The sequence below is a fragment of the Pleurodeles waltl genome, chromosome 3_1 (assembly GCF_031143425.1).
Source record: "Pleurodeles waltl isolate 20211129_DDA chromosome 3_1, aPleWal1.hap1.20221129, whole genome shotgun sequence".
Classification (NCBI taxonomy): domain Eukaryota; kingdom Metazoa; phylum Chordata; class Amphibia; order Caudata; family Salamandridae; genus Pleurodeles; species Pleurodeles waltl.
The window spans coordinates 813,528,505-813,556,402 of NC_090440.1; the positions used below are offsets into that span (position 1 = coordinate 813,528,505).

Genomic DNA, 27,898 nt, shown 5'->3' on the forward strand with positions numbered 1-27,898 from the left:
GGAGGTAGACACTGCCATTGAAAAACTAAAAAAGGACACCGATACAGCCAAAGCCATGGGCGCACTCTACTCCCCGCAGAGCAGAGGCACATTTCGGAAAACACCTTTTAGGGGAGGGTTTCGGGGTCAATCCACAGAAACCAACACTTCACAGACAAGACCACCTACCTACCAGGGTCAATATCAAAAGGGAGGTTTTCGGGGACAATATAGAGGAGGCCAATTCCCAAGAAATCAGGGAAAATTTCAAAGTCCCAAAACCCCTCAAAATAAACAGTGACTCACAAGTGTCACAACCCCTTCACACAACACCTGTGGGGGGAAGACTAAGCCAATTCTACAAATCTTGGGAAGAAATAACAGACACTTGGGTCTTAGCAATTATCCAACATGGCTATTGCATAGAATTTCTCAAATTCCCTCCAAACGTCCCACCGAAAACACACAATATGTCAAAACAGCATATAGATCTTCTAGGACTAGAAGTTCAAGCATTACTACAAAAGGACGCAATAGAATTAGTACCAAGCCTACAGGAAAACACAGGAGTTTACTCACTGTACTTTCTAATACCAAAGAAGGACAAAACTCTGAGACCAATACTAGATCTCAGAACACTAAATACCTACATCAAATCAGACCACTTTCACATGGTCACATTACAAGACGTAATCCCACTGCTCAAACAGCAAGACTACATGACAACATTAGACCTAAAAGATGCGTATTTCCATATACCGATACATCCTTCCCACAGGAAATACCTAAGGTTCGTATTCAAAGGAATACATTACCAATTCAAAGTGTTGCCATTCGGAATAACAACTGCGCCAAGAGTCTTTACAAAATGCCTGGCAGTAGTAGCTGCACATATCAGAAGGCAGCAAATACACGTGTTCCCTTACTTAGACGACTGGTTAATCAAGACCAACACGCTAACAAGGTGTTCACGTCACACAAAATATGTCATACACACCCTTCACAAGCTGGGTTTCTCCATCAACTATGCAAAGTCACACCTTTTGCCGTGTCAAACACAGCAATACTTAGGAGCGACAATCAACACAACAGAAGGGATAGCCACTCCAAGTCCACAAAGGGTTCAAACATTTCACAAGGTAATACAGGCCATGTATCCAACACAAAAGATACAAGCAAAAATGGTATTATAACTCCTAGGCATGATGTCCTCATGCATAGCCATTGTCCCAAACGCAAGATTGCACATGCGACCCCTACAACAATGCCTAGCATCACAATGGTCACATGCACAGGGTCAACTTCTAGATCTGGTGTTGATAGACCGCCAAACATACATCTCGCTTCTATGGTGGAACAGTACAAATTTAAACAAAGGGCGGCCTTTCCAAGACCCAGTGCCACAATACGTCATAACAACGGATGCTTCCATGACAGGGTGGGGAGCACACCTCAATCAACACAGCATCCAAGGACAATGGGACATACATCAAAGGAAGTTTCACATAAATCACTTAGAACTGTTAGCAGTATTTCTAGCGTTGAAAGCATTTCAACCCATGATAACCCACAAATACATTCTTGTCAAAACAGAAAATATGACGACAATGTATTATTTAAACAAACAGGGGGGGACACACTCAACACAGTTGTGTCTCCTAACACAAAAAATATGGCATTGGGCAATTCACAACCACATTCGCCTAATAGCACAATTTATTCCAGGGATCCAAAAACAGCTAGCAGACAATCTCTCTCGGGATCACCAACAAACCCACGAATGGGAAATTCACCCCCAAATACTTAACACTTACTTTCAAATTTGGGGAACTCCTCAAATAGATCTATTTGCAACAAAAGAAAACTCAAAATGCCAAAACTTCGCATCCAGGTACCCACACCATCAATCCCAAGGCAATGCTCTATGGATGAATTGGTCAGGGATATTTGCGTACGCTTTTCCCCCTCTCCCTCTCCTTCCATATCTAGTAAACAGATTGAGTCAAAACAAACTCAAACTCATACTAATAGCACCAACATGGGCAAGACAACCTTGGTATACAACACTACTAGACCTGTCAGTAGTACCTCATGTCAAGCTACCCAACAGACCAGATCTGTTAACACAACACAAAGAACAGATCAGGCATCCAAACCCAGCATCGCTGAATCTAGCAATTTGGCTCCTGAAATCCTAGAATTCGGACACTTAGACCTCACACAGGAATGTATTGAGGTCATAAAACAAGCTTGAAAACCTTCCACTAGACACTGCTATGCAAATAAATGGAAAAGATTTGTTTGTTACTGCTATAATAATCAAATTCAACCATTGCACGCATCTCCAAAAGATATAGTAGGATATTTACTACATTTGCAAAAATCAAATCTAGCTTTCTCCTCCATAAAGATACATCTCACCGCAATATCTGCTTACCTGCAGATTACTCATTCAACTTCCCTATTTAGAATACCAGTCATTAAAGCGTTTATGGAAGGCCTAAAGAGAATTATACCACCAAGGACACCACCTGTTCCTTCATGGAACCTCAACATTGTCTTAACAAGACTCATGGGTCCACCTTTCGAGCCCATGCATTCTTGTGAAATGCAATACTTAACGTGGAAAGTTGCATTTCTCATTGCCATCACATCTCTAAGAAGAGTGAGTGAGATTCAGGCATTTACCATACAAGAACCATTTATTCAAATACACAAGAATAAGGTAGTTCTAAGGACAAATCCAAAATTCTTACCAAAGGTTATCTCACCGTTCCACTTAAATCAAACAGTAGAATTACCAGTGTTCTTCCCACAGCCAGATTCGGTGGCAGAAAGAGCACTGCATATATTAGACATCAAAAGAGCTCTAATGTACTACATTGACAGAACAAAAGTAATTAGGAAGACAAAACAACTATTCATTGCCTTTCAAAAACCTCATACAGGAAATCCAATTTCAAAACAAGGCATTGCTAGATGGATAGTTAGGTGCATTCAAACCTGCTATCTTAAAGCAAAGAGAGAGCTGCCTATTACACCAAAGGCACACTCAACCAGAAAAAAAGGTGCTACCATGGCCTTTCTAGGAAATATTCCAATGAACGAAATATGTAAGGCAGCAACATTGTCTACGCCTCATACATTTACTAAGCACTACTGTGTAGATGTGTTATCTGCACAACAAGCCACAGTAGGTCAAGCTGTACTAAAAACTTTATTTCAAACTACTTCAACTCCTACAGGCTGAACCACCGCTTTTGGGGAGATAACTGCTTACTAGTCTATGTACAGCATGTGTATCTGCACCTACACATGCCACCGAACGGAAAATGTCACTTACCCAGTGTACATCTGTTCGTGGCATTAGTCGCTGCAGATTCACATGCCTCCTCGGGAGCATGTAGCCAGTTAGAAGTAGATCTTGAACATTTGTACATTTGTAAATATATTACTTCAAACCTTTATTTTGTACATACGTACTCATTCCATTGCATGGGCACTATTACTAGCATACACAACTCCTACCTCACCCTCTGCGGGGAAAACAATCTAAGATGGAGTCGACGCCCATGCGCAATGGAACCGAAGTGGGAGGAGTCCCTAGGTCTCGTGACTCGAAAAGACTTCTTCGAAGAAAAACAACTTGTAACACTCCGAGCCCAACACCAGACGGCGGACTGTGCACAGCATGTGAATCTGCAGCGACTAATGCCACGAACAGATGTACACTGGGTAAGTGACATTTTCCTTATCTGCATAACGCAGTGTATAGCAGTGTGTTTTGTAATAAAAATATAAATGTTTCATATAAATTTGAAGTATCCTTTATCCTCAAATATGCATACTAAGTTTCTTGGATGTAGAAGCCAGAAGCAGTTTCATTCCTAGAAGTACTTTTACAAATGTTTGCAAAGCGTAACCTTGTTTCCAGTAGTGGCAACTGGAAGCAGGATTTCGTGAAACTCGTGAGTTACTGTATTATGAATGATGCCTTCTCTTCAAGTTTCTGTCATGCGATTAGAATCCATATACTTGCTTTGATAGAGAACATATATTAACTGTCCTAACTGTTATTTATTTTAGCATGACGCTCCAGCTGATCCTTTTCTGGGTAAGAGCTTTAGTCAGTTGAAAGGACAGTGGTCTTTTAATTATTTGATGTACTGCTTGCTATTTTGCGTGATATGAAAGTTAGACTTTAGGCTGCCCGACGTGCTGTCTTATTTTTAATAGATGGTGCATGGGAGAGGAATCACTTCAACAGACAGAACACAGGAAATTGATGGACCAGGCTCCACACAACAACCCCGGTTGCCAGAGGTAAGGGCAAAGTCTTTTCAGGGTTGGAGAAAGGCCCAGTGCTAGACCCAATGAATTGGTTGAAATCATGACAGTAAATTAAAGCAAAACTTTAGGTGAAGTCTGACTGCATGTACAGTCTTTTTCTATTGATTGATTGTTGCATGGCTTAATTTTGTTTTGTGGTTAATCTATTGTCAATAAGTATGGTCACAGATGTTGTGGAAGGAGATAACAGAATCTATAAAAACATTGACAAAGCTAATAGGCCTCGTCTGTGAGAGCTATTGGCTTTGGCACTGATTTGTAGCCATATGGTACAGCAGTGCAGACACTGCAGAGTGGCTAAGAATAATTTTAAAAACATCATATGGCCATGTTGCTTTTTAATAAAACATTTTTTTAAATCGTATCCGTGCGGAGTGGGTTTGTGGATGAGGCAACATGGATCGAGGAAAAGAGGGCAGGAAAGGACAGCACAAGTGTGGAAGGTGGGCAGGTGAGAGGGGATAGGCAAATAGACAATGGATCTAAGGAGAGCACACAGACTACAGAAGGTGGCAAGGAGTGCTGGGGTAAGCACATGGACCGCAGAGGATTGGGTATGAGGGGCAGCACACTGACAATAGGGTCGAAGCATACAGACAGTGGAGAGTGACATGAGGGGCTGGGGAAGCACATAGTCAATGAAAGGTCTGGGGTGCTTAGGAAGTAGACAAACGTAGGGAAATGAGGAAAATGGAGGGAGGGAGAAGTGCAAAAAGGAAGCTGCTGGAATCGGCAGGCACTCTCAGAGTGCTTAAACAAAATAAAAAGTAACACCTGAAAAGGCGAGCAGTGAAAGAACACAGTAATGCCTCCATGCTCCAGGGAAAGGACGAATGCAAGAAAGGAAAGCTGATGAATTAGAAGCAAGCAAATGAGTGACAATGAAACCAAACAATTGTAAGCAACAAGTAAGATAACCGAATATCTTTCAGCGCATGCATTGTCTGAGGCAAGACCTAAGAATTGGTTGGGTAGGTTGGACTTGGAGGAATCCAGAGAATATTAAGTGAGTGCGAGTGTGAGCATATGGTATAGAAGGGTATTTGGAAAGATAGGCAGGAGTGCCATGACTCAGAACAACATGTCCTTGAAAGTTGTACGTGTAGGAGAAAGAGACCCCCTGATCTATCATCCAGGTCCCTTTATGGGTCCCTCCAGGTACTGACTGAAGATCTGTCCAGCGGAAGTACACCTTTGAGTGTGAGTGCTTCATACCTCTTCATTTGCCACGCCTCTTCCATATCTATTCCCCTTGATCACTGAACCACAGGAGAAGGAGAAAGAGTGAGGGCACAAAGCAGGAGGATCTGTTAGACTTGTTCCCTATGCCAACTGGTGGGTCTGTGGGTGCAGTTGTTGATGCACCATGAAACGGAGCAACACCTGTGGGACTATCAGCGGCTGAAGCACAAGGAGGTAATGCAAAAGCAAGTGCTGCATATCTGATAGAGACTTCTAGCTGCAGCTTCCTTACCTTAGAATTTCCTGGCGTCAGGTTCGAATCCGGAGTTTTTTCTGAGCAATACCCTGCGCGCACGCCGTCTGGCGGCGTCATTCGGATTCGCATGCGTCGACCAGCTTCGTGTGCGTCGTCAGCGTTGTTGGAGCCGTCTATGACGTCACGGTTGTCTATATAGACGCCGCCTCGGCGCGCGTACGTCAGTTCTTTTCCTTCCGCGCTGGTTAAGCGCAGTTTCGGAAACAGCTACCCTGCTTCGATGGTTTGTCAACGCTTTTATTTTTCGAGAAAGACAGGATTCAAGCCGTGTGGTGCGTGTCATCGCACCATGTCGGTGAAGGATCTGCACCAAGTTTGTCTTTGGTGCCTGGACAAGGACCACGATTCCACCTTGTGCTCCGATTGTCGGGCCATGGCTACGAAGGACTTGAGGGAGAAATCCCTTAAGCTTCTTGCGGCCCGACATTAGTCTTCAGTTGGCGCGACTCCGCAGAGGTCACGGTCTCGCAGTAGGAGGAGGTCGCGGCACTGCTCCAGGAGCCCCAAGTCCTCTTCCTCGCATTCGAGGTCATCTGAAGGTAAGAGGCACAAGAAGAAGTCGTCCAAGCGGACTTCGTCTTTGCCACGCCCGTCGGCTGACGAGGCGTCTAGGGAACGTCGACGTTCCGAGCGTGGTTCTGCAGAGCCGTCGCCAGGGTCGACTCCACGTCTCCCCCCCCCACTTTCCAGAGACCGGATCGACCCCCGCTCAAATAAAAGAATTCTACGAGGCCATGCGTCTCATTTTTTAGCGGGCTGTACCCTCGGGTGGGTCTTCGGGCCCCGCGGGGTCAGCAGGGGGCCCCTTCGGATTCAACGCCGGCGGCTTCGGTGCCGTTGGGGACCTCAGGATCCGATACTGGATCTGGGCCGGCGCCGGTCTCTCACAGTCGGCCTCCTTCGGCGCCAGGTCAGACGTCGACGATTCCGCCTCTGGCGCCCACTGGTGGCAGCCCTATCCTTATTCCGGATGAGCCGTAGCGACGTCTACTTCGACAGAGCCGATTCGGCCCAGATCATTGTCTGTGCATTATTTAGAACAGCCTGAAGCAGGAGAGGAATGGGAGGGGTCTGAGGAACCTTTACAGTCAGGATTGCAGCAGGACTGGTATGAGGATCTAGGGGAGGCCAGTGGACTGGACACGTCTCCAGATACTGGTATGCTCTCTCCTCCTAATGTGGCTACGGAGGAGGGGGCTTCTTTCGCTATGGTGGTGCGTAGGGCAGCTGAGGTCTTGGACCTAGATTTGCCTACGGTGCCAGTCAGGACGAATATCCTGACAGAAGTGCTTCAGCCGGGGGTGTCAACATGGGAGCCGTTGTTGCCCTTCAATGAGGCTCTTACCTCTCGTCCTTCCAGCACAGGGACTCCTGTGAATAGGACGGTCGGCCGCCGCCATAGACCCGCTCCCAGCGACCCTAGTTTCCTGACACAACACCCCACTCCTGAGAGCTTGGTTGTCCAAGACTCTACTTCCCGTGGTGCCTTCCCTTCCGATCCCCCGGATAGGGAATCCAAGAGGCTGGATCAGCTTGAGAAGGAGATGTTTTCTTCCACCAGCCTGGCATTGAGGTCCGTAAACACCTCTTGCCTATTGGGCCGTTATTCCCATACTTTATGGGATACGGTGGCGCAAGTGCTGCCCCAGGTCCCGGAGGGCATACGGGACACTCTCACCAAGGCTGTAAAGGATGGGAGAGATGCAGCCAAGTTTACGATCCGGTGTGGCTTGAGCACGACCGACTCGCTGGGCAGAGCGATTTCATCATCAGTGGCCCTACGTCGCCTCGCCTGGCTACGTTCTACTGGTTTTTCAGGGGATGTCCAGTCCAGCTTGATGGACATGCCTTTTGATGGCTCTCGCCTTTTTGGCGAAAAGGAAGACTCCGCGCTTGAGAGGTTCAAGGATTCTCGAGCCACGGCCAGATCCTTGGGCCTTTCAGCACCGGCACGACAGCAGTCTGTCTTTCACCCCTGGCCAGGGGTCGGCCGCCACATAGCCTCCCTCCACTGCGCCCAAGCCCTCCTAGTGTGGTTCTGTGGGATCATGTCCGTCCCGTTGGAGGGAGGATTCGTTTTCATCTCCCTCACTGGCTTTCCATCACCACGGACAAGTGGGTCCTGCAGATCATGCGGAAGGACTACTCCCTTCCCTTCCAGTCTTTCCCTCCTTCTATCCCTCCGACAAAGGAATGGCTGATGGAGGACCATCTAGCTTTGCTCCGCGAGGAAGTTACAGCTCTCTTGGCCAAGGGAGCCATAGAAGGAGTCCTGATATCAGAAGTAGGCAGTGGTTGTTATTCCCGCTACTTTCTGATACCCAAAAAGAACAAAGGCCTTCGCCCTATCTTGGATTTAAGGGATGTTGGAAAATGGGTTATTGGTAGGGCAGGTAAGTACCTACACCTAGCAACAAGCCACTAACCTCCACATAGGTACAGTTAGGTCTCAGTAAATTAATCCCAGCTCAACCCTTGGTAGCTTGGCAACAAGCGTCAAGGCTTAACTTAGGAGACAAAGTGTAAAGCATTCAATTATCACAAAACAGTAATTAAATAAAACACAGGAAACAGTTTAAAAATCCAAAACTAATTTATAAAAATAGTTTATATTTTTATCTTTAAAATGACACAAAAACGATTAAAATCGGTTCAGGGGAACCGGAGATATGAATTTTTAAAGAATTATTACTTTTCTAGCGCTTAGAAACAAAAAGCGCCAATCGGGTCATCTGGTTGCACCTCGACCGGGGCAAAGTCAAACTTTCAGGCCGACCGCGATGGAGCCCTGCTCGGCTACAGGTCGCGGGAGGCCTCGGTTAAAAAGTTACCTTCTGACTTAGTCTTTATTTTGAAGTTTTTCTTCACCGGGACGAACCTGCCAGTTGAATCCGACCTCCTGGAGCCCTTGTCCGGATACGCGATGTGGGTTTCCTCGGTGGTGATTTCTACCTTCGAACTTAGTCGTTTTTTCGAGATGAAAATCCTTCGACCGGGGTAAACCTGGATCTTGATCCGACGTCCATGGAGCCCTTCTCGGATACGATGGCTGGGAGGTCCCGGTCAACTTTTTACGTTCGGACTTAGTCTCTTTTTTGGATGTTTTTCTTTACCGGGACGAACCACGAAGTCAGGCCGGGTCGCGGTTGAGGCAAGCCGGCTAGAATTTCCGCGGCGGGTCGGTCCCTCTCTGGAGCTTTTTTCCAAAAATTCTCAAATCTTTTCCAAACTTCTGGGGCTTCACCCAGATGTTCTTTTAAGGTTCTTTTGGGGTCCACAGCTCACCCCAAGGGTCCAGAAGTTCTGTGATGGTCCTTGGGGGGTGCGGACTTCAACTCCCAGAATGCACCTGGCGCAAACTCCTTTTTGGCCACTGTACAGTGGTCAGCTGGTCGCTTTCTTCAGGAGTTGGTGCAGGGGACTCTGGTTAGCAATTTTTCACCTGTAGCAAACAGGGAGTCCCTCCTTGAACCAGTTGAAGCCAGGCAAAGTCCTTCTTGTGGTGAAGCCCAAGTGTGCAGCTGGTGCAGTCCTTCTGAGTGCAGGTTCCAGGTGCAGGCCAGGGGTCCAGCAGGGCAGTCCTTCTTCTTCCTTAGTTCCTTTCTTGTTGAATTCTGGAGGGGATCTGAGGTGTGGGGGCAGGTCTGCCAGTTTTATCCTTGCTCCTGGGTGAAAAGCAGGGGGTCCCTGGTTCTCCAATCAAGGACAGGGTCGTCCCCCTGTGATGACCACTTCCTGGGAAGTGTGGCAAAAATCCATCCCAGAAGGCAACAGTCTCTAAAAATCGAACATGGATGAATCTGATTTTTGGAGGTTACATCTGGCTGAGCCCACCCACTGGTGTGGCTAAAAATCATAAACACACCCCTCTCCTGCCCTCTCCTAATCTAATCAAGGGGGCACCTAATTGTCTGGGGTTGCAGGATGTGGGGGTGTTGCTGGGTGCTGCAAATGTCCTTCTCTGCCTTTGAAGACCAGTTTGGCAGCCCTCCCCCTTCCTGCCTCACCATCTGCTGAGGGGAGATTCTCTCCCCCAAGCACATTCCTTTGTGTGAAGTCAGGCCACTTCACACCTCATCAAGGCAGCCTGGCAGAAGCTGCTGCAGGCTGGCCAATCAGAGCACAACAGCAAAAACAATGCAGAGCTGAAATTGGCAACTTTTTAGGTAAAGTCTAAACTTTTTACCTGGACAAGTTATATTAAATCCAACAACTGGAAGTTGTGGGATTTATTACAACAATCAATTTGATACCAAATTCTTGGTATGTAACATTTAAGGAGACTTTAAAATTTAAAATAAAGTCTGCCCATTCTAGCCTATGAAGGCCATTTACTTCAATGAGGGAAAAACGAATTTGGCTGTTTTTACCTCACCAGGGCTTATAAATCTATTTTTATAAAGTCCCTGCTTATAGTTACATGGCACCCAGCCCTAGGGGCACATAGGGCACACCTTAGGGGTGACTTATATGTAAAAATAAGGTAATTTAAGACTTTGGAAGTACCTTTAATTCCAAAGTCGAATTTGCATATAACTTTAATTTAAAAGCAGCCAGCAAAGCAGGCCTGCCTTTAAAATGACACTGGGCACCTCAGCAGTGCACCTAGGTGTGCACCACCTATGCTGTGGTCCCTAAACCTACATGCCCTACCATATACTAGGGACTTATAGGTAGGTTACCTTAGCCAATTATAATGAGCCTAATTTGCATATTGATTTTACACAGAGCACAGGCCCTGGGACTGGTTAGCAGTACCCAGGGCACCATCAAAGTCAGGAAAACACCAGCAAAAAGAGGAAAATGGGGGCAAAAAGTTATGGGGCCTCTGCAATCAGCCCTGTTTTCTCACAAGGGACGTCAATCTCTTTCTCAAGAAGGAGAAATTCAAGATGCTCACTCTTGCTCAGGTTTTGTCTGCTCTAGACCAAGGAGACTGGATGGTAGCGTTGGAATTGCAGGATGCATATTTCCATATTCCTATCCTGCCAAGACACAGGTGTTACCTGCAGTTCATGGTGGGCCACGAGCACTTTCAGTTTACCGTGCTTCCTTTCGGTCTCACCAGTGCCCCTCTGTTGTTCACAAAGGTGATGTCGGTGGTGGCAGCTCATTTGTGCAGGTCAGGGATTTCAGTCTTCCCCTACCTAGACGATTGGCTGTTGAAGGCTCCTACGCCCCGGGCTCTCGTCACCCACCTCCAGACGGGGGCGGACTTCTTGCATTCGCTGGGGTTCACTATAAATGTGCCGAAGTCACACCTGACTCCCTCTCAAAAGCGCTCTTTCATGAGAGCTGTTCTGGACACAGTGCAGTTTCGGGCTTATCCTCCCGATCAGCGGGTTCAGGATATTCAGGTTATGATTCCGATGTTTCGGCCTCTATCCTGGATCTCGGTGAGACAGACTCTGAGGCTGCCGGGACTCATGGCTTCCTGCATCCTGTTGGTCACGCATGCCAGATGGCGCATGAGGGCTGTGCAGTGGGACCTGAAGTTCCAATGGGCACAGCATCAGGGAAATCTTACCGACGCGGTTCAGATCTCGGAGAGGACTGCGGAAGATCTGCAGTGGTGGTTAGTGAACTGCAAGTGGGTCAAGGGCAGACCGCGTTCCCTTCCCCAACCAGATCTAACAGTAGTGACAGATGCGTCACTTCTGGGTTCGGGCAGCCATCTTGTAGAGGTGAAGATCAGAGGTCACTGGTCTCCGGCAGAATCCGGACTCCACATCAGCTTGTTGGAGCTCCGGGCGATCCGGCTAGCATTAAAAGCATTTCTTCGTGTTGTGAAAGGGAAGGTGGTGCAGGTGTTCATGGACAACACTACCGCAATGTGGTACTGCAACAAGCAGGGCGGAGTTGGGTCGTGGACCCTTTGTCAAGAGGCTTTACGTCTCTGGACGTGGCTGGAACAGCAGGGCATGACTCTGGTGGTTCAACACCTGGCAGGTTCTCTGAACGCAGGAGCAGACAAACTCAGCCGAAAATGCTTAGAGGATCACAATGGTGTCTCCATCCGGAGGTGGCGCAAGGACTCTTTCAGTAGTGGGGAGAGCCTTGGTTAGATCTGTTCGCCTCCGCAGAGAACACATAATGTCAGCAGTTTTGCGCGTTGGAGTTTCCAAGGGGGCTATCGCTAGGCGACGCATTTCATCGCAAGTGGAGTTCAGGCCTCCTGTACGCCTTTCCGCCTATACCACTTCTGCCCAGAGTTCTCAAGAAAATCAAGAACGACCGGGCCCAAGTAATCCTTGTGGCTCCGGATTGGGCACGGAGAGTTTGGTATCCAGAGCTTCTCAAAATGAGCATCGGTCCTCCAATCAGGCTGCCTCTTCGGGAGGATCTTCTGTTGCAGCAGCAGGGGAAGGTTCTCCACCCGAACCTGTCAACTCTGCGCCTTCATGAGTGGAGATTGAGCGGCAACAGTTAATGGTTTATGACCTCCCTCCCGAGGTCTCTGATGTCATTCTGGCAGACAGGCGTCCCTCTACTAAGTCGATCTACACCTGCTGTTGGAAACGATTTGTTTCATATTGTTCAGAGAGGTCTGTTGATCATCTTTCTTTTTCTCTGCCTAACATCCTTTTGTTTATTTTGTCTCTCGCCCTGCAGGGTTCCTCCTTGGGGACTCTCAAGGGCTATCTTGCAGCCTTATTGGCTTTTCTTCAGTTGCCTGATCAACCATCTCTGTTTAAATCACCTATAGTACAGAGGTTTTTGAAAGGGCTTGTGCATCTGTTCCCACCTGTGCCTTTCGTTATGCCCCAGTGGGATCTTAATTTGGTTCTTACCTTCCTTATGTGTGCTCCTTTCAAGCCCTTGCATAATTGTCCTCTCCGGCTGCTCACTATTAAAACAGCTTTTTTGGTGGCAATTACATCTGCCAGGAGAGTGAGTGAGCTGCAGGCTTTATCTTCAAAGCCACCTTATCTCATGATATATCCTGACAAGGTAGTGTTAAGAACTCGTGCCTCTTTCCTCCCCAAGGTGGTGACCCCTTTCCATCTGGGTCAAAATATCACCCTTCCCACCTTCTTTGCACCACCACATCCCTCTAAGGAAGAGGAGCGTCTCCTTCGACTGGACCCAAAAAGAGCGTTATTGTTCTACCTTGACCGCACTAAAGAGTTCCGGGTGGATGACCAACTCTTTGTGGGGTACATTGGTGCAAAGAAGGGTCGGGCAGTACAGAAACTATCCATTTCGCGCTGGGTCTTTCTCTGTATAAAAAATATGCTACGCTTTGGCGAAAAGCAGCCTCCCGAGGGCTTGAGAGCTCATTCCATTAGGGGGAAAGCTGCTACAACTGCATTAGCACGTGGCGTACCGGTGGTGGACATCTGTAAGTCTGTAACGTGGGCTTCTTTACACACATTTGCGAAACACTACTGCCTGGATAGCCAGGTGAGAAGAGAGGGGCGTTTTGCCCGTTCTGTCTTGCAGGACTTCCTAGTATAAAAAAAATCTCCTTCAGACCCACCGCCATGGGTTATAGCTTGGGTATCTATTCTAAGGTAAGGAAGCTGCAGCTAGAAGTCTCTATCAGATGAACAAGTTACTTACCTTCGGTAACAAGGTATCTGGTAGATACTCTATCTAGCTGCAGATTCCTTACACCCGCCCAAGCCTCCCCGCTCTGGGGAAATTTTTTCTCATGTGGATGTGTATATATATGTATTTATGTGTACATATGTATATTTTAGATGTTGCCAACTTTTGCCTTTCTTATAGGCATGAAAGTGTTTTTACTCCAAACAGTCAAAGAGGTCAAATGCATATTGGTTGGTTCTTCCATGACTCTGCGCTTCTGGCGTGGGAAGTTGTGGAAAAGAACTGACGTACGTGCGCCGAGACGGCGTCTATATAGACAACCGTGACGTCCTACACGGCTCTAACTACGCTGACGACGCACGCGGAGCTGGTCGAAGCACGCGGATCCGAACTACACTGCCCGACGCCGCGCGCGCAGGGTACTGCTCAGAAAAGCTCCAGATTCGAAGCTGACGCCAGGGAATTCTAAGGTAAGTAATCTGCAGCTAGATAGAGTCTCTACCAGATACCTCGTTACCGAAGGTAAGTAACTTGTTCTTTTGTGCAGATTGTCCTTAACTGTTAACTTTAAGTAGTACTATCTGCACAGATTGGCAGATTAAGAAGCTGGCTGAACTGATTATAGTTGCAAAATATTGTTTTACCTCACAAGAGAAAAAGAAATAAAATACTGAATCAAAATTACTGTGAAAAAAACTTCAAACAATGCAGAACAACAATGAAGGGCTTGGAGACGTGGAGCCCCCCAAAGAGAACGGGTGGAAAGGAAGGACATGGAGGTAGGAAAGGATACAGATGAGGCCCCGGAAGAAGATATTTCTTGTTTTACTTGTGATCAGCTGGGGCATTAGAAACAAAACTGTCCAAATTTTGTAACTAATGCACCTGGCCTCCCTGATCAGCCTGGTTTCCATCAAGTTGTCTAAAACCATTTTCCTCCAGTTTAGGTATCACTGTTCTACCACTAATCCCAGTAGATCAGAAGGGCCTTTAAGTGAATTGTCATTGATGCTAAAGAGACTACATGCCTTACTGACATGAGTGCTAGTTGCTCAGCACTTAAACATTTCAAATTCACCTCTTTACCTCTCTCTGGTCTGTCCCTAGACATATTTGATATTTCCAACCAATAAGCTCCCCATTATATTACTGATCTTATATCAGTTTCTGTGGCACCTATTAGTGACAAGCATTCTTTTTTTCTTAGCCGTACCTCCACAGTGAATTTGTTAAGCATCTTGTGCAAGTTCAATTGCACTGTGCTTGGTATCCAGGAAAGGGGTGTTTTTGAAATAAACCTCACCCACTGAATAACCAGGTATTTCCACTATTTTGCAAGATGTTAAGTTGCCAAAGTGAAATGGATGGGATTGTGTCTCTTTAACTGGATTGCTGTCAGAGGTACTGTACACATTGTGGTGCAAAGTGGCCAAGTATCTGAGATTAATTTCCTCTGTGGAGCTTGTAAAGATGAACGTCAACTTTTATTTAAAAAAAAAAATAAAAAAAAAATACCCCAAGTAAAACCTGCTCCAACCAGAAGCAGAGAAGGGAGTCCCCACTGTAACAGCATATTTGAACAAGCAAGCGATTTCAGTAGCACAAAGCCTATATGTACGGATTTGTGTGGGACCTCAGGGCCATTATTAAAATAATGCCATCATTCTTTCTTGTATCCCAGCAAATGGCCAGTGGTTTACAGAGGGGGGCTTTTGTTGTTTTGCTTTCTTCTCCATCTCCATGCATGTCAGTATCTTTTCTTATATTCCAGGTTTCTCAGCTGCTTCTGAGAATGTGCAAAGTGAGAATGCAAATGTAAACAAAAGCATGCAATGAGGCTCTTTTCTGTTGAACTGTTGTAGAAAGTAAGGAGGGGGTTGCACAAACATTATCATATATGCCTTAGACTGAAGTTGTATTGTTTATATATATATATATATATATATATATATATATATATATATATATATATATGTGTGTGTGTGTGTGTTTGGTGGCATGTGTAGCTGCAGATAAACATGCTGTGCATTATCCTGCCATCTAGTGTTGGGCTCTGAGTATTACAATTTGTTTTTCTTCGAAGAAGTCTTTTCAAGTCACGGGACCGAGTGACTCCTCCCTTTCGGCTCCATTGCGCATGGGTGTCGACTCCATCTTAGATTGTTTTCTTTCCGCCATCGGGTTCGGACGTGTTCCTCTTTGCTCCGTATTTCGAATCGGGAAAGTTAGTTAAATTATAAAAAATTTGACGGTATTGTTATCGCTCGGTACCGGTTTACTGTTAGTGTATCGGCACCGACATCAAGACCGCTTCGGCGGCCCTTCGGTGCTTCCTCTCTTCACCGAGGCCTGGTCGGCCCAACCACACCCGTCGTCCCAGATTAATGGACCGGACCCCCTTCTGTTTCCGTCCTACGTGTCACGCAAAGTATCCTTATACAGACCAGCACCGGGTCTGTAATCTGTGTTCATCATCCGAACACAGAGAGGATACTTGCGAAGCTTGCTGAGCGTTCCGATCGAAAAAGACCTTGAGGGATCGATGCGCAATAAGACTACAAATGGCGTTGAAACCGAAAGAACAGCTCGACGTCAGAGAGGAGGAAAGCATCTCCATCCAAGAGACTGACTCTGATGAATCCGAAGGTGAACGACCCTCGACGGTTTAATTTAGTTTAGTTTATAGATTTGTAGAGCGCATGGCTACCCGGGGGCATCCCAGCGCTAAAGTACACCATGAATGTCGGAAGAGCCAGGGGAAGCAGATTAACTGGGAAAGAGAATGGTTTTCAACTTCCTCCTAAAGAGAAGTTCAGAGGATTCCTGACGGCATTCAAAGGGCAGGGCATTCCAGAGGCGAGCAGCCCTGATGGAGAACAAATTACCTCCCCATGATCTCTTGACCGAAGGGGTGTAAACCTGTCGAGAAGAACGAGATCTAAGAGGTCTAAGGGGCGAGTAAAGAAAAATCCTTTTTCTAAGGGAAAGGGGACCCTTATTGTGTAAGGCTCTGTGAACAAGAGACAGAGCTTTAAACTGAATGCGCTGCTTAATCGGGAGCCAATGAAGAGCTGCAAGTGCTGGTTTAGCGGAAAGATGCCCTGGGGTATTCATGAGAAGTCTAGCTGCCGCGTTCTGCGTAACCTGCAGCCTCTTTATTATATAATCTGGAGAATTAAGATATAGAGAGTTCCCGTAGTCCAGACGGGAGAGAACTAGGGCTTGTACAAGAATTCTTCTGGCGGCGAATGGCAGAAGTCCAAGAATCTTCCTGACACTTCTAATTAAGCCAAAGCAGATCGAGGAGATTCTTTTAGCTTGTGGCTCCATAGTTAAGCGTGGGTCAAGCAGAAAGCCGAGGCTTTTTACTTGTGTTATTGGAGGAGGCAGGCTGTTAAAAGCCTCGGAGTACATAGCCAGAGGGGCGGTAGGGGCGCCATTACCTATAATCATAACCTCTGATTTGCTGTCATTAAATTTCAGTTTCGACAGGGTCATCCAGTCCCCAATATCTTTCATGCAGTCGGCCAGGTTGGTGGAGGGGGAGTCCCTACTACTAGAGAGGGAAACCACCAATTGCGTAAGTCAGGATAAGTGACCATAGAGAGGTTATAAGGAGCGACTACTGTGGCCAAGGATGACAGATAGATGTTAAACAAGGTGGGGCTTAGAGATGAACCCTGCGGGACTCCACAAGATAGAGACCTGACGTCAGACAAAAAAGAGCGATCCAGGACTTGAAAGGATCTTCCCGTGAGGAAGGAGGAGAGCCAGGCAAGGGCTGGACCTCCTAACCCTATCTTGGAAAGTCTATCAAGGAGAAGAGTATGATCAACAGTGTCAAATGCTGCACTAAGCTCAAGGAGGATAATAGCAGCATGACCACCTTGATCTAGAAGTTGCCGAGTAGATTCAGTTACAGTAAGGAGTGCCGATTCTGTACTGTGATGGGTTCTGAAACCCATTTGAGAAGGATGTAAATGATCGTGGCTCTCAAGATGCCTGGTCAATTGCAGGTTCATGTGCTTCTCCAGAATTTTTGCCAATATAGGAAGAAGAGCAATGGGTCGATAATTATCCAAGACAGAGGTATCCAGCTTAGGTTTTTTTAAGAGAGGCTTTTTGATTGCATGTTTGAGGGAGCTGGGAAGAATACCAGCGGACAAGGAATTATTAAGTATTTCTGTCAAAGGACCAACAACAATATCTGCTGCCTTAAAAAGAATAGAAGGAGGGGCCAGGTCCCAGGGAGAACCCGATTTGATATTAGCAAGAAAATTCCCAATCAGAGTACATGTGAGGGGGGGGAAATTGGTTAACTGGGTCATACCCGTAGGAGAATTCATCTCCTGCCCCATGAGATTATTCTGGGAGGGAGATGGAGGAAAACCTGAGTATATCTTGTTAATCTTGTCTTGAAAGTGAGCCGCTAATACATTACTATGCATAATAGAAGATTCCACCGGGGAAGGCGGCATAGGGGGTATAGTGAGCTCCTTAAAGATCTGAAAGATTTCTTTCTGAGAAGTGGACGAGTTCTCTATTCTACTGCTGTAATTTAGAGCTTGTGTTGTCTTAATATTATGATGGTAAGATCTAATAGCTGATCTATAGGCTTCTTTAGCAGAAGGATTATAATCTTTTCTCCAAATTCTCTCCAATTTTTTACAGTTCTTTCTAAGGTCCAAAAGAGAAGACGAAAACCAGGGACTAGACTTATGAGCAGGTTTTTTTCACCCTCAGTTTGCAAGGCAAAACTGAGTTTAAAGAGGTAGAAATCCATTTGTTAAACAGGTCCACCGTATTAATGGTGGCATGGTCACTGGCTAAGGGAGAAGCACAGAGTGCTATATGCCAAGTGCTAGGTACCAACTTCGACCAAGCACGACCCATTGTGGTGCACCTGGGCTGTGTCTCTCTAGGAGCATCATAGGGAAACGTAAGTGACACTAAATAGTGATTGGTCCAGGGTAGAGGTAGAGAGGAGGAGAAGGTAAGATTAAGGATATTACTTAAAAAAAAAAGGTCTAAAGTATGGCCTTTCGTGTGAGTTGGAGCAGTAACATGCTGGTCCATACCCATAGAGGTAAAAGAGGCTAATAATGATTTAGCCGATGGACAGTTAGGATTGTCTAGGTGGATATTAAAATCGTCGAGGACGGTTAAGTTAGAAGCCTTCCCAATAGAACTGGCCACTGCCTCCAGGATAACTTCTAAAAAGACTCCACACGGGCCGGGGGGGGGATAGAGAAGGATTCCTGAGAAAGTATAAGTAGACGACAAGTGCAGAGAGAAGAACATACTTTCACATACTGGAATTTCCAGTGGGAATGTTGAGCATTTAATGGAGATTTTGTGAATAATAGCTATACCGCCACCTCTCATATGAAGTCTGTCTAAATGAACTATAGAATAGTTAGGGGGTAAGGTACTGCATAAATCTGCTGAAGAATCTCCATTCAGCCAGGTTTCAGTGAGAAACAAGGCATCTGGTGATAGCTCTTCAAGGAGCATGTGAATATGTAAGGAGTGTGCCGCTAGGGAGCGGCAGTTAAGCAGTAATAGCTTACCTAATTGATGGGAGGAGGTATTAGAAGGCGAGATGAAATTGGGAGCCCAAGAACAACTAGAACAGGGGGTGGGACACAGACGACTGGTTAGGCCCTACAGGAGTGGAACATATCTGGGTGTTTCTAAAAGCATAAAGATGTGAAGCTGAATACCTAAAACGAGCAGCATCTCTGGGCCCTGGGCTCGTCGGGGCGCAGACCGGCTTGCCGTTTAATCAACAACTGTTGTTTGGGCCGATACAGCCATTGACAAAATGAAAAAGACACGGACACGGCCAAACCCATGGGCGCGCCCTATTCCCCACAAGTCAGAGGCACCTTTAGAAAACCACAATTCAGAGGAGGTTTTCGGCAACAAACATCTGAGCCTTCCTCCTCTCAAACCAGACCCACCTATCAGGCACAATACCAAAGGGGAGGGTTTCGTGGTTCCTATAGAGGACAATTCCCAAGAGGAAGGGGAAAATTCCAAACAACCAAACCAAGCCAGACCAAGCAATGACTTCATTGTCATAACACCCCAACACTTGTCACCAGTGGGGGGTGGGGGGGGAGGCTAACCACATACTACCAAAACTGGACACATATTACCACAGACGCATGGGTCCTATCAATTATCCAACATGGTTATTGCATAGAATGCACGAAATTCCCACCAGATGTGCCACCCAAAACGCACAGACTGTCCCAACAACTCTTAGACCTATTACAAATAGAGGTCCAAGCACTACTACAAAAACAAGCAATAGAGCTCGTACCCAATCATCAGAAAGGAACAGGCGTCTACTCCCTATATTTTCGGATTCCAAAAAAGGACAAAACGTTAAGACCGATCTTATATCTCAGAACCCTGAATCTCTTCATCAAATCAGACCACTTCCACATGGTAACACTTCAAGACGTAGTTCCCTTATTAAAAAAGGAGGAATACATGACAACATTGGATCTTAAAGATGCGTATTTCCACTTATCCATCCTTCTCACAGAAAATACTTAAGGTTTGTAATGCACGGCGTACACTATCAATTCAGAGTGCTACCGTTCGGAATAACAGCCCCAAGGATATTCACAAAATGCCTAGCAGTAGTAGCCGCTCACATAAGGAGACAACACATGCACATATTTCCATATTTAGATGACTGGTTAATAAAAACCAACACTCAACAACAGTGTCTTCGTCACACGCAATAAGTCATAAAAACTAAACACAAAAGGGTTCTCTATAAATTGCCAATAGTCACATATGCAACCATCCCAAAAACAACAATACTTGGGAGCCGCACTCAACACACAACAGGGAATTGCTACTCCAAGTCCACAAAGAGTCCAGTTGTTCCAAAATGTAATATCAAGCATACAAACGAACCAACACTACACAGTAAGGTTTGTAATGAAACTACTAGGCATGATGTCCTCATGCATAGCCATTGTCCCAAATGCAAGATTACACATGCGGCCCTTACAACAGTGCCTAGCAAAACAATGGACACAAGAACAGGGTCAACTTCAAGATCTAGTGTTGATAGACCGCCAAACACACTCCTCGCTACAATGGTGGAACCCTATAAATTTAAACAAAGTGCGGCCATTCCAAGACCCGGTGCCTCAATCTGTTATCACAACAGATGCTTCCATGATGGGGTGGGGAGCACACCTCAACAATCACAGCATACAGGGTCAATGGGACAATCAGCAACCACTAGTAGCCCACAAACAAATTCTTGTCAAGACAGACAACATGACAACAATGTACTATCTCAACAAACAAGGGGGGACACACTCGTCACAACTGTGTCTCTTAGCCCAAAAGATTTGGCATAGGGCAATTCACAACGACGTTCGCCTAATAGCACAATGTAGGAAGTTGGCTCTGTATGTACTATTTCAAAGTAAGAAATAGCATGCACAGAGTCCAAGGGTTCCCCTTAGAGGTAAGATAGTGGCAAAAAGAGATAATACTAATGCTCTATTTTGTGGTAGTGTGGTCAAGCTTTAGGCTTATCAGAGGGTAGTGTTAAGCATTTGTTGTACACACACAGGCAATAAATGAGGAACACACACTCAAAGACAATTCCAGGCCAATAGGTTTTTGTAAAGAAAAATATATTTTCTTAGTTTATTTTAAGAAACACAGGTTCAAGATTTACAAGTAATACTTCAATTGAAAGGTATTTCACTTAGGTACTTTAGGAACTTTGAATTAGCAAAATAGCATGTACAGTTTTCACCACAAAAATGGCAGTAAACTATTTTAAAACTAGACAGTGCAATTTTCAACTTTTCCTGGGGGAGGTAAGTGTTTGTTAGTTTTGCAGGTAAGTAAACCGCCTACAGGGTTCAAAGTTGGGTGCAAGGTAGCCCACCGTTGGGTGTTCAGGGCAACCCCAAAGTTACCACACCAGCAGCTCCCGGCCGGTCAGGTGCAGAGGTTAAAGTGGTGCCCAAAACGCATAGGCTTCAATGGAGAAGGGGGTGCCCCGGTTCCAGTCTGTCAGCAGGTAAGTACCACGTCTTTGGAGGGCAGACCAGGGGGGTTTTGTAGGGCACCGGGGGGGACACAAATTAGAACAAAAAGTACACCCTCTGCGGCACGGGGCGGCCGGGTGCAGAGTGCAAACAGGCGTCGGGTTTGCAATGGAGTTCAATGGGAGACCTAGGGGTCTCTTCAGCGAAGCAGGCAGGGGGGGGGGGGGGGTCCTCGGGGTAGCCACCACCTGGGCAAGGGAGAGGGCCACCTGGGGGGTCGCTTCTGCACTGGAGGTCGGATCCTTCAGGTCCTGGGGGTGCAGTGGCTTTACCAGGCGTCGGGTTCTTAGAAGCAGGCAGTCGCGGTCAGGGGAAGCCTCTGGATTCCCTCTGCAGGCGTCGCTGGGGGGCTCAGGGGGGTCAACTCTGGCTACTCACAGGGTCGCAGTCGCCGGGGAGTCCTCCCTGTAGTGTTGTTTCTCTGCAGGTCGAGCCGGGGGCGTCGGGTGGAGAGTGCAAAGTCTCACGCTTCCGGCGGGAAACATGTGGTCTTTAAAAGTTGCTTCTTTGTTGCAAAGATGTTTCTTCTTTGGACCAGAGCCGATGTCCTCGGGAGTTCTTGGTCCTTTTAGATGCAGGGTAGTCCTCTGAGGCTTCAGAGGTCGCTGGACCCTGTGGAACACGTCGCTGTCGCAGTTTTTCTTGAAGTGGGGAGACAGGCCGGTAGAGCTGGGGCCAAATCAGTTGGTGTCTCTGTCTTCTCTGCAGGGCTTTCAGGTCAGCAGTCCTTCGTCTTAGGTTGCAGGAATCTATCTTGCTCGGTTCTGGGAGCCCCTGAATACTCAATTTAGGGGTGTGTTTAGGTCTTGGGGGTTAGTAGCCAATGGCTACTAGCCCTGAGGGTGGCTACATCCTCTTTGTGCCTCTTCCCTGAGGGGAGGGGGGCACATCCCTAATCCTATTAGGGGAATCCTCCATCTGCAAGATGGAGGATTTCTAAAAGTCAGTCACCTCAGTTCAGGAAACCTTAGGGGCTGTCCTGACTGGCCAGTGACTCCTCCTTGTTTTTCTCATTATCTCCTCCGGCTTTGCCGCCAAAAGTGACAAAGGCACTCCCCCCATGTGGCCAGCAACATGTCTGGTGTGTGGCAGGCTGGTAAAACTAGTCAGCCCACACTGGAAGTCGGGTATGTTTTCAGGGGGCATCTCTAAGATGCCCTCTGGGGTGTATTTCACAATAAAATGTACACTGGCATCAGTGTGCATTTATTGTGCTGAGAAGTTTGATACCAAACTTCACAGTTTTCAGTGTAGCCATTATGGTGCTGTGGAGTTTATGTATGACAGACTCCCAGACCATATACTCTTATGGCTACCCTGCACTTACAATGTCTAAGGTTTTGCTTAGACACTGTAGGGGCATAGTGCTCATGCACCTATGCCCTCAACTATGGTATAGTGCACCCTGCCTTAGGGCTGTAAGGCCTGCTAGAGGGGTGACTTATCTATGCCATAGGCAGTGTGAGGTTGGCATGGCACTCTGAGGGGAGTGCCATGTCGACTGTCATTTTCTCCCCACCAGCACACACAAGCTGGCAAGCAGTGTGTCTGTGCTGAATGAGGGGTCCCCAGGGTGGCATAAGACATGCTGCAGCCCTTAGAGGCCTTCCCTGGCATCAGGGCCCTTGGTACCAGGGGTACCAGTTACAAGGGACTTACCTGGATGCCAGGGTGTGCCAATTGTGGAAACAAAGGTACAGGTTAGGGAAAGAACACTGGTGCTGGGGCCTGGTTAGCTGGCCTCCGCACACTTTCAAATCATAACTTAGCATCAGCAAAGGCAAAAAGTCAGGGGGTAACCATGCCAAGGAGGCATTTCCTTACACACAATACATACCAGGCATTCAGAATCAGTTAGCCGACAATCTCAGTCGAGATCACCAGCAAAGTCACGAATGGGAAATACATCCCCAGATCCTACAGGATCACTTCCACTGCTGGGGAACACCAAACATAGACCTATTCGCAACAAAAGAAAACACAAAATGCCAAAACTTTATGTCCAGGTACCCACACCCTCAGTCCAAGGGCAATGCACTATGGATCAGTTGGTCAGGGATATTTGCTTATGCTTTTCCCCCTCTCCCACTCATTCCTTATCAGGTCAAACTAAGTCAAAACAAACTCAAACTAATACTCATAGCACCGAACTGGGCTCGCCAACCGTGGTACACAACACTGTTGGACTTATCAGTAGTACCCCACATCAAACTGCCAAACAAACCAGATCTGTTAACACAACACAAACAACAGATCAGACACCCGAATCCAGCATCGCTCAATCTAGCAATCTGGCTCCTGAAGTCTTAGAATTCGGACATTTAAATCTCACACAAGAGGGTATGGAGGTCATTAAACAAGCGAGAAAACCTACAACAAGACATTGTTAGGCAAACAAATGGATAAGATTTGTTTGCTACTACCACACTAATCAAATTCAACCACTAGATGCCTCCACAAACGACATTGTAAGTTATTTATTACACTTACAAAAGTCTAATCTAGCATTGTCTTCCATTAAGATCCATCTCACTGCAATATCTGCCTATCTGCAGATTACACATACAACATCACTTTTTAGAATCCCAGTCACTAAAGCATTTATGGAGGGACTAAAAAGAATCATACCCCCAAGGATACCACCAGTACCTTTGTGGAACTTTAATATTGTATTAACACGACTCGTGGGTCCACCATTTGAACCCATGCATTCTTTTCAAATTCAATATATGACTTGGAAAGTAGCCTTTCTAATAGCTATCACATCACTTAGAAGAGTGAGTGAAGTACAAGCATTTACTATTCAAGAACCCTTTATACAAATACATAAACATAAAGTGGTTCTCCGTACAAATTCAACATTCTTACCAAAGGTCATATCACCATTCCATCTAAACCAAACTGTGGAACCACCAGTCTTTCCACAACCAGACTCAGTAGTTGAAAGGGCCTTGCATACATTAGACATAAAAAGAGCACTAATGTATTACATTGACAGAACAAAACAATTTTGTAAAACAAAACAATTGTTTTTAGCTTTCCAAAAACCTCATGCAGGTAACCCCATATCCAAACAAGGCATTGCCAGATGGATAGTTAAATGTATTCAAACTTGCTACATTAAAGCAAAAAGAGAATTACCTATTACATCAAGGGCACATTCCACTAGAAAGAAAGGCGCCACAATGGCTTTTCTTGGTAATAATTCCAATGACAGAAATTTGTAAGGCAGCCACTTAGTCTACGTCTCATACATTTACTAAGCATTACTGTGTAGACGTGTTAGCAATACAACAAGCCACAGTAGGACAGGCTGCATTAAGAACATTATTTCAGACAACTTCAACTCCTACAGGCTAAACCACCGCTTTTTGTGGAGATAACTGCTTAGTAATCTATGCACAGCATGTGTATCTGCAGCTACACATGCCACTGAACGGAAAATGTCACTTACCCAGTGTACATCTGTTCGTGGCATGAGACGCTGCAGATTCACATGCACCCTCCCACCTCCCCGGTAGCCTGTAGCCATTTTTAGTTGCATGAAAATTGTAAATATGTAAATAAATATTATTTTAATAGACATTAGATACATACATACATTACTACTCCATTGCATGGGCACCTCTAGTATACTCACAACTCCTACCTCACCCTCTGCGGGGAAAACAATCTAAGATGGAGTCGACGCCCATGCGCAGTGGAGCCGAAAGGGAGGAGGCACTCGGTCCCGTGACTCGAAAAGACTTCTTTGAAGAAAAACAACTTGTAACACTCCGAGCCCAACACTTGATGGCAGGATAATGCACAGCATGTGAATCTGCAGCATCTCATGCCACGAACAGATGTACACTGGGTAAGTGACATTTTCCATATATATATATTTATATATGTTCAATGGCATGTGTAGCTGCAGATACACATGCTATGCATACGTCTGCCATCTAATGTTGGGGTTGGAGTGTTGTAAGTTGTTTTTCTTTGAAGAAGTGTTTTCGAGTCACAGAATCGAGGGACTCCTCCTCTTCGGCACCATTGCGCATGGGCATCAACTTCATATTAGATTGTTTTCTTTCTGCCATCGTGTTCGGGCGTGTTTTATTTTGCTCCCATAGTTCGATTTGGAAAATCTTGAAAACTCTTCATTTCTCGTCGGTATTGTTTTAATCGTGTTACACCTTCGAGGGACACTTCCGTACCGTAGAAACAAACATGTTTACTCGTCCTTCAGGGTGCGCGCGTTCCCAGCTCGGGCCTGGTCCGGCCGACTGCGTGAAAGCATCATGGATCGGACTCCATTACGATTCTGTCCTTGCTGCCACGCTAAATTCCCTTGAACGGACCAACACCTCGTCTGTAATCTCTGCCTTTCCCCAGACCATCAGGAAGAAAATTGCGAGGCCTGCAGATCCTTCCAGTTGAAAAAGACTCTCCGGGACAGAAGAGCACGGAGACTCGAGATGGCATCAAAGAGCACTGAACATCTCGACATCGCAGAGGAAGAAATCATCAGACTGCAGTCTCCGTTCGAGGATCTGACTCCGACCAGGATTCCGAAGAGGAAAGACCGGTCACGGCAGGACAGCTTGTGAGTACGCCTGCCCCTGTGTCCTCTAAGTCCAAACATAAGGCCTTGGGAACACCACTGCCGGAAGGCCATGGCTTGACTCGAAAGAAACCGCTCAGTGACCAACCCACCAGCTCGGTACCCGAGAAAACCACCCTTCGGTAGCCATCGGACTCCAGCCGAAGCTCCGTCTCTGAACCGAGCAAACACCGCTCTTCCGAGTCGAAATCTCAAAAATCGTTGTCGGAGCCGAGACCATCATCAACCCCATCTTTTTCAATACTGAAAAACCCAGCTTCGGAGCTGAAAAATCCTAGTTATACTGAGGAGCATGGACTTTCAAAAGCACGTAGAAAGCCACAAAACTACGGAGAAGGACTCAAAAATCGAAGCAATGAATGAAAGGCAAGCCAGGATTCATATCCATAAAGAAACTGGCAGAATTTTAACTGCACCTCCTCCAAAACCAAAGAAGAAATTAGCCTTTCAGGAGGAATTGGACACTACACGGCCTCCAGCTAAAGTGCCAAAAACAGAGGAGAGACCTCCACCTCCTCAATATTCTCCTTCTCAGTCTCCTCCTCACTCTCCACATCTACATATCTCTCCTCCTACCAGTCCTACACCTATGCAGTCACCATCTCACTCATTTGATTCGCAGCATGTCAATGTGGATCCATGGGATCTTTATGATCCAGATCCCATTCCAGACAGTAACCCAGATTGCTATCCCTCTAAGCCTTCACCACCAGAGGATAATTCAGGCTACACTCAAGTGATAGCTAGGGCGGCAACATATCATAATGTCACCATGCATACTGAGCCATTAGAGGATGATTTCTTATCTAATACACTCTCCTCCACGCATGCATCATATCAGTCGCTTCCAATAATCCCTGGCATGCTAAAACATGCTGACCAGATATTTAGAAAGCCAGTAAAGGCAAGGATAATTACTCCTAGAGTGGAGAAAAAATATAAGCCACCTCCTTCCGATCCTGTCTATATTACCCAACAACTACCTCCACACTCAGTAGTGGTAAGCGCTGCCAGGAAGAGAGCAAACTCACTGTTGTCAGGTGATGCACCCCCACCAGACAAAGAGAGTAGAAAGTTTGATGCTGCAGGGAAAAGGGTGGCATCTCAGGCAGCAAACCAATGGAGAATAGCCAACTCTCAGGCGTTGACAAGATGAAAGATATAATCCAGATATAATCTCCCCTAAGAACAGCAAAAAAGGGTACAACAGATAGTGGAGGAAGGGCAAGCCATCACTAACAATCAAATTAGGTCGGCCCTAGACTCTGCAGATACAGCAGCCAGAACCATCACCACTGCTGTAACCATAAGGAGACATGCATGGCTTTGGTCTTCAGGATTCAAACCTGAAATCCAACAGGCAGTGTTGAATATGCCATCAACCAAAAACAGCTTTTCGGCCCAGAAGTCGACACTGCTATAGAAAAAATGCGGAAGGATTCAGACACCGCAAAAGCCATGGGTGCACTGTACACCACACAATACAAGGGATCCTTTCGTAAACCCCAGTTTAGAGGTGGATTTAGAGCCCAAACTGCAGAGGCATCCACATCACAGCCAAAGTCGGCCTACCAACCTCAATATCAACGAGGTGGTTTATAAAGCACTTAGAGGCCAGTACCCCAGAGGCAGGGGAAAATATCAAACACCAAAAAAATCCTCACAACAAAGTAAACAGTGACTTGTGCCATTCCTTTCCAATCCATACCTCCCCTGTAGGGGAAGGACTGCAAAAGTTCCACAACAATTGGCTAAACATTACCACAGACAACTGTGTATTATCAATTATCCGCAATGGCTATTGCCTAGAATTGATAC

At 46.3% G+C, this 27,898-nt stretch overlaps 1 protein-coding gene across 1 annotated transcript in view; it reads left to right on the forward strand.

The window, feature by feature from the left end:
• Nucleotides 1-27,898, forward strand: part of PDE3B (phosphodiesterase 3B) — a 1,361,488-nt gene that overhangs the window by 860,640 nt on the left and 472,950 nt on the right. The window contains exon 9 of the mRNA XM_069223694.1: nucleotides 4,216-4,302. Coding sequence (XP_069079795.1) covers nucleotides 4,216-4,302 — 87 coding nt within the window. The remainder of the gene's footprint in view (nucleotides 1-4,215; nucleotides 4,303-27,898) is intronic.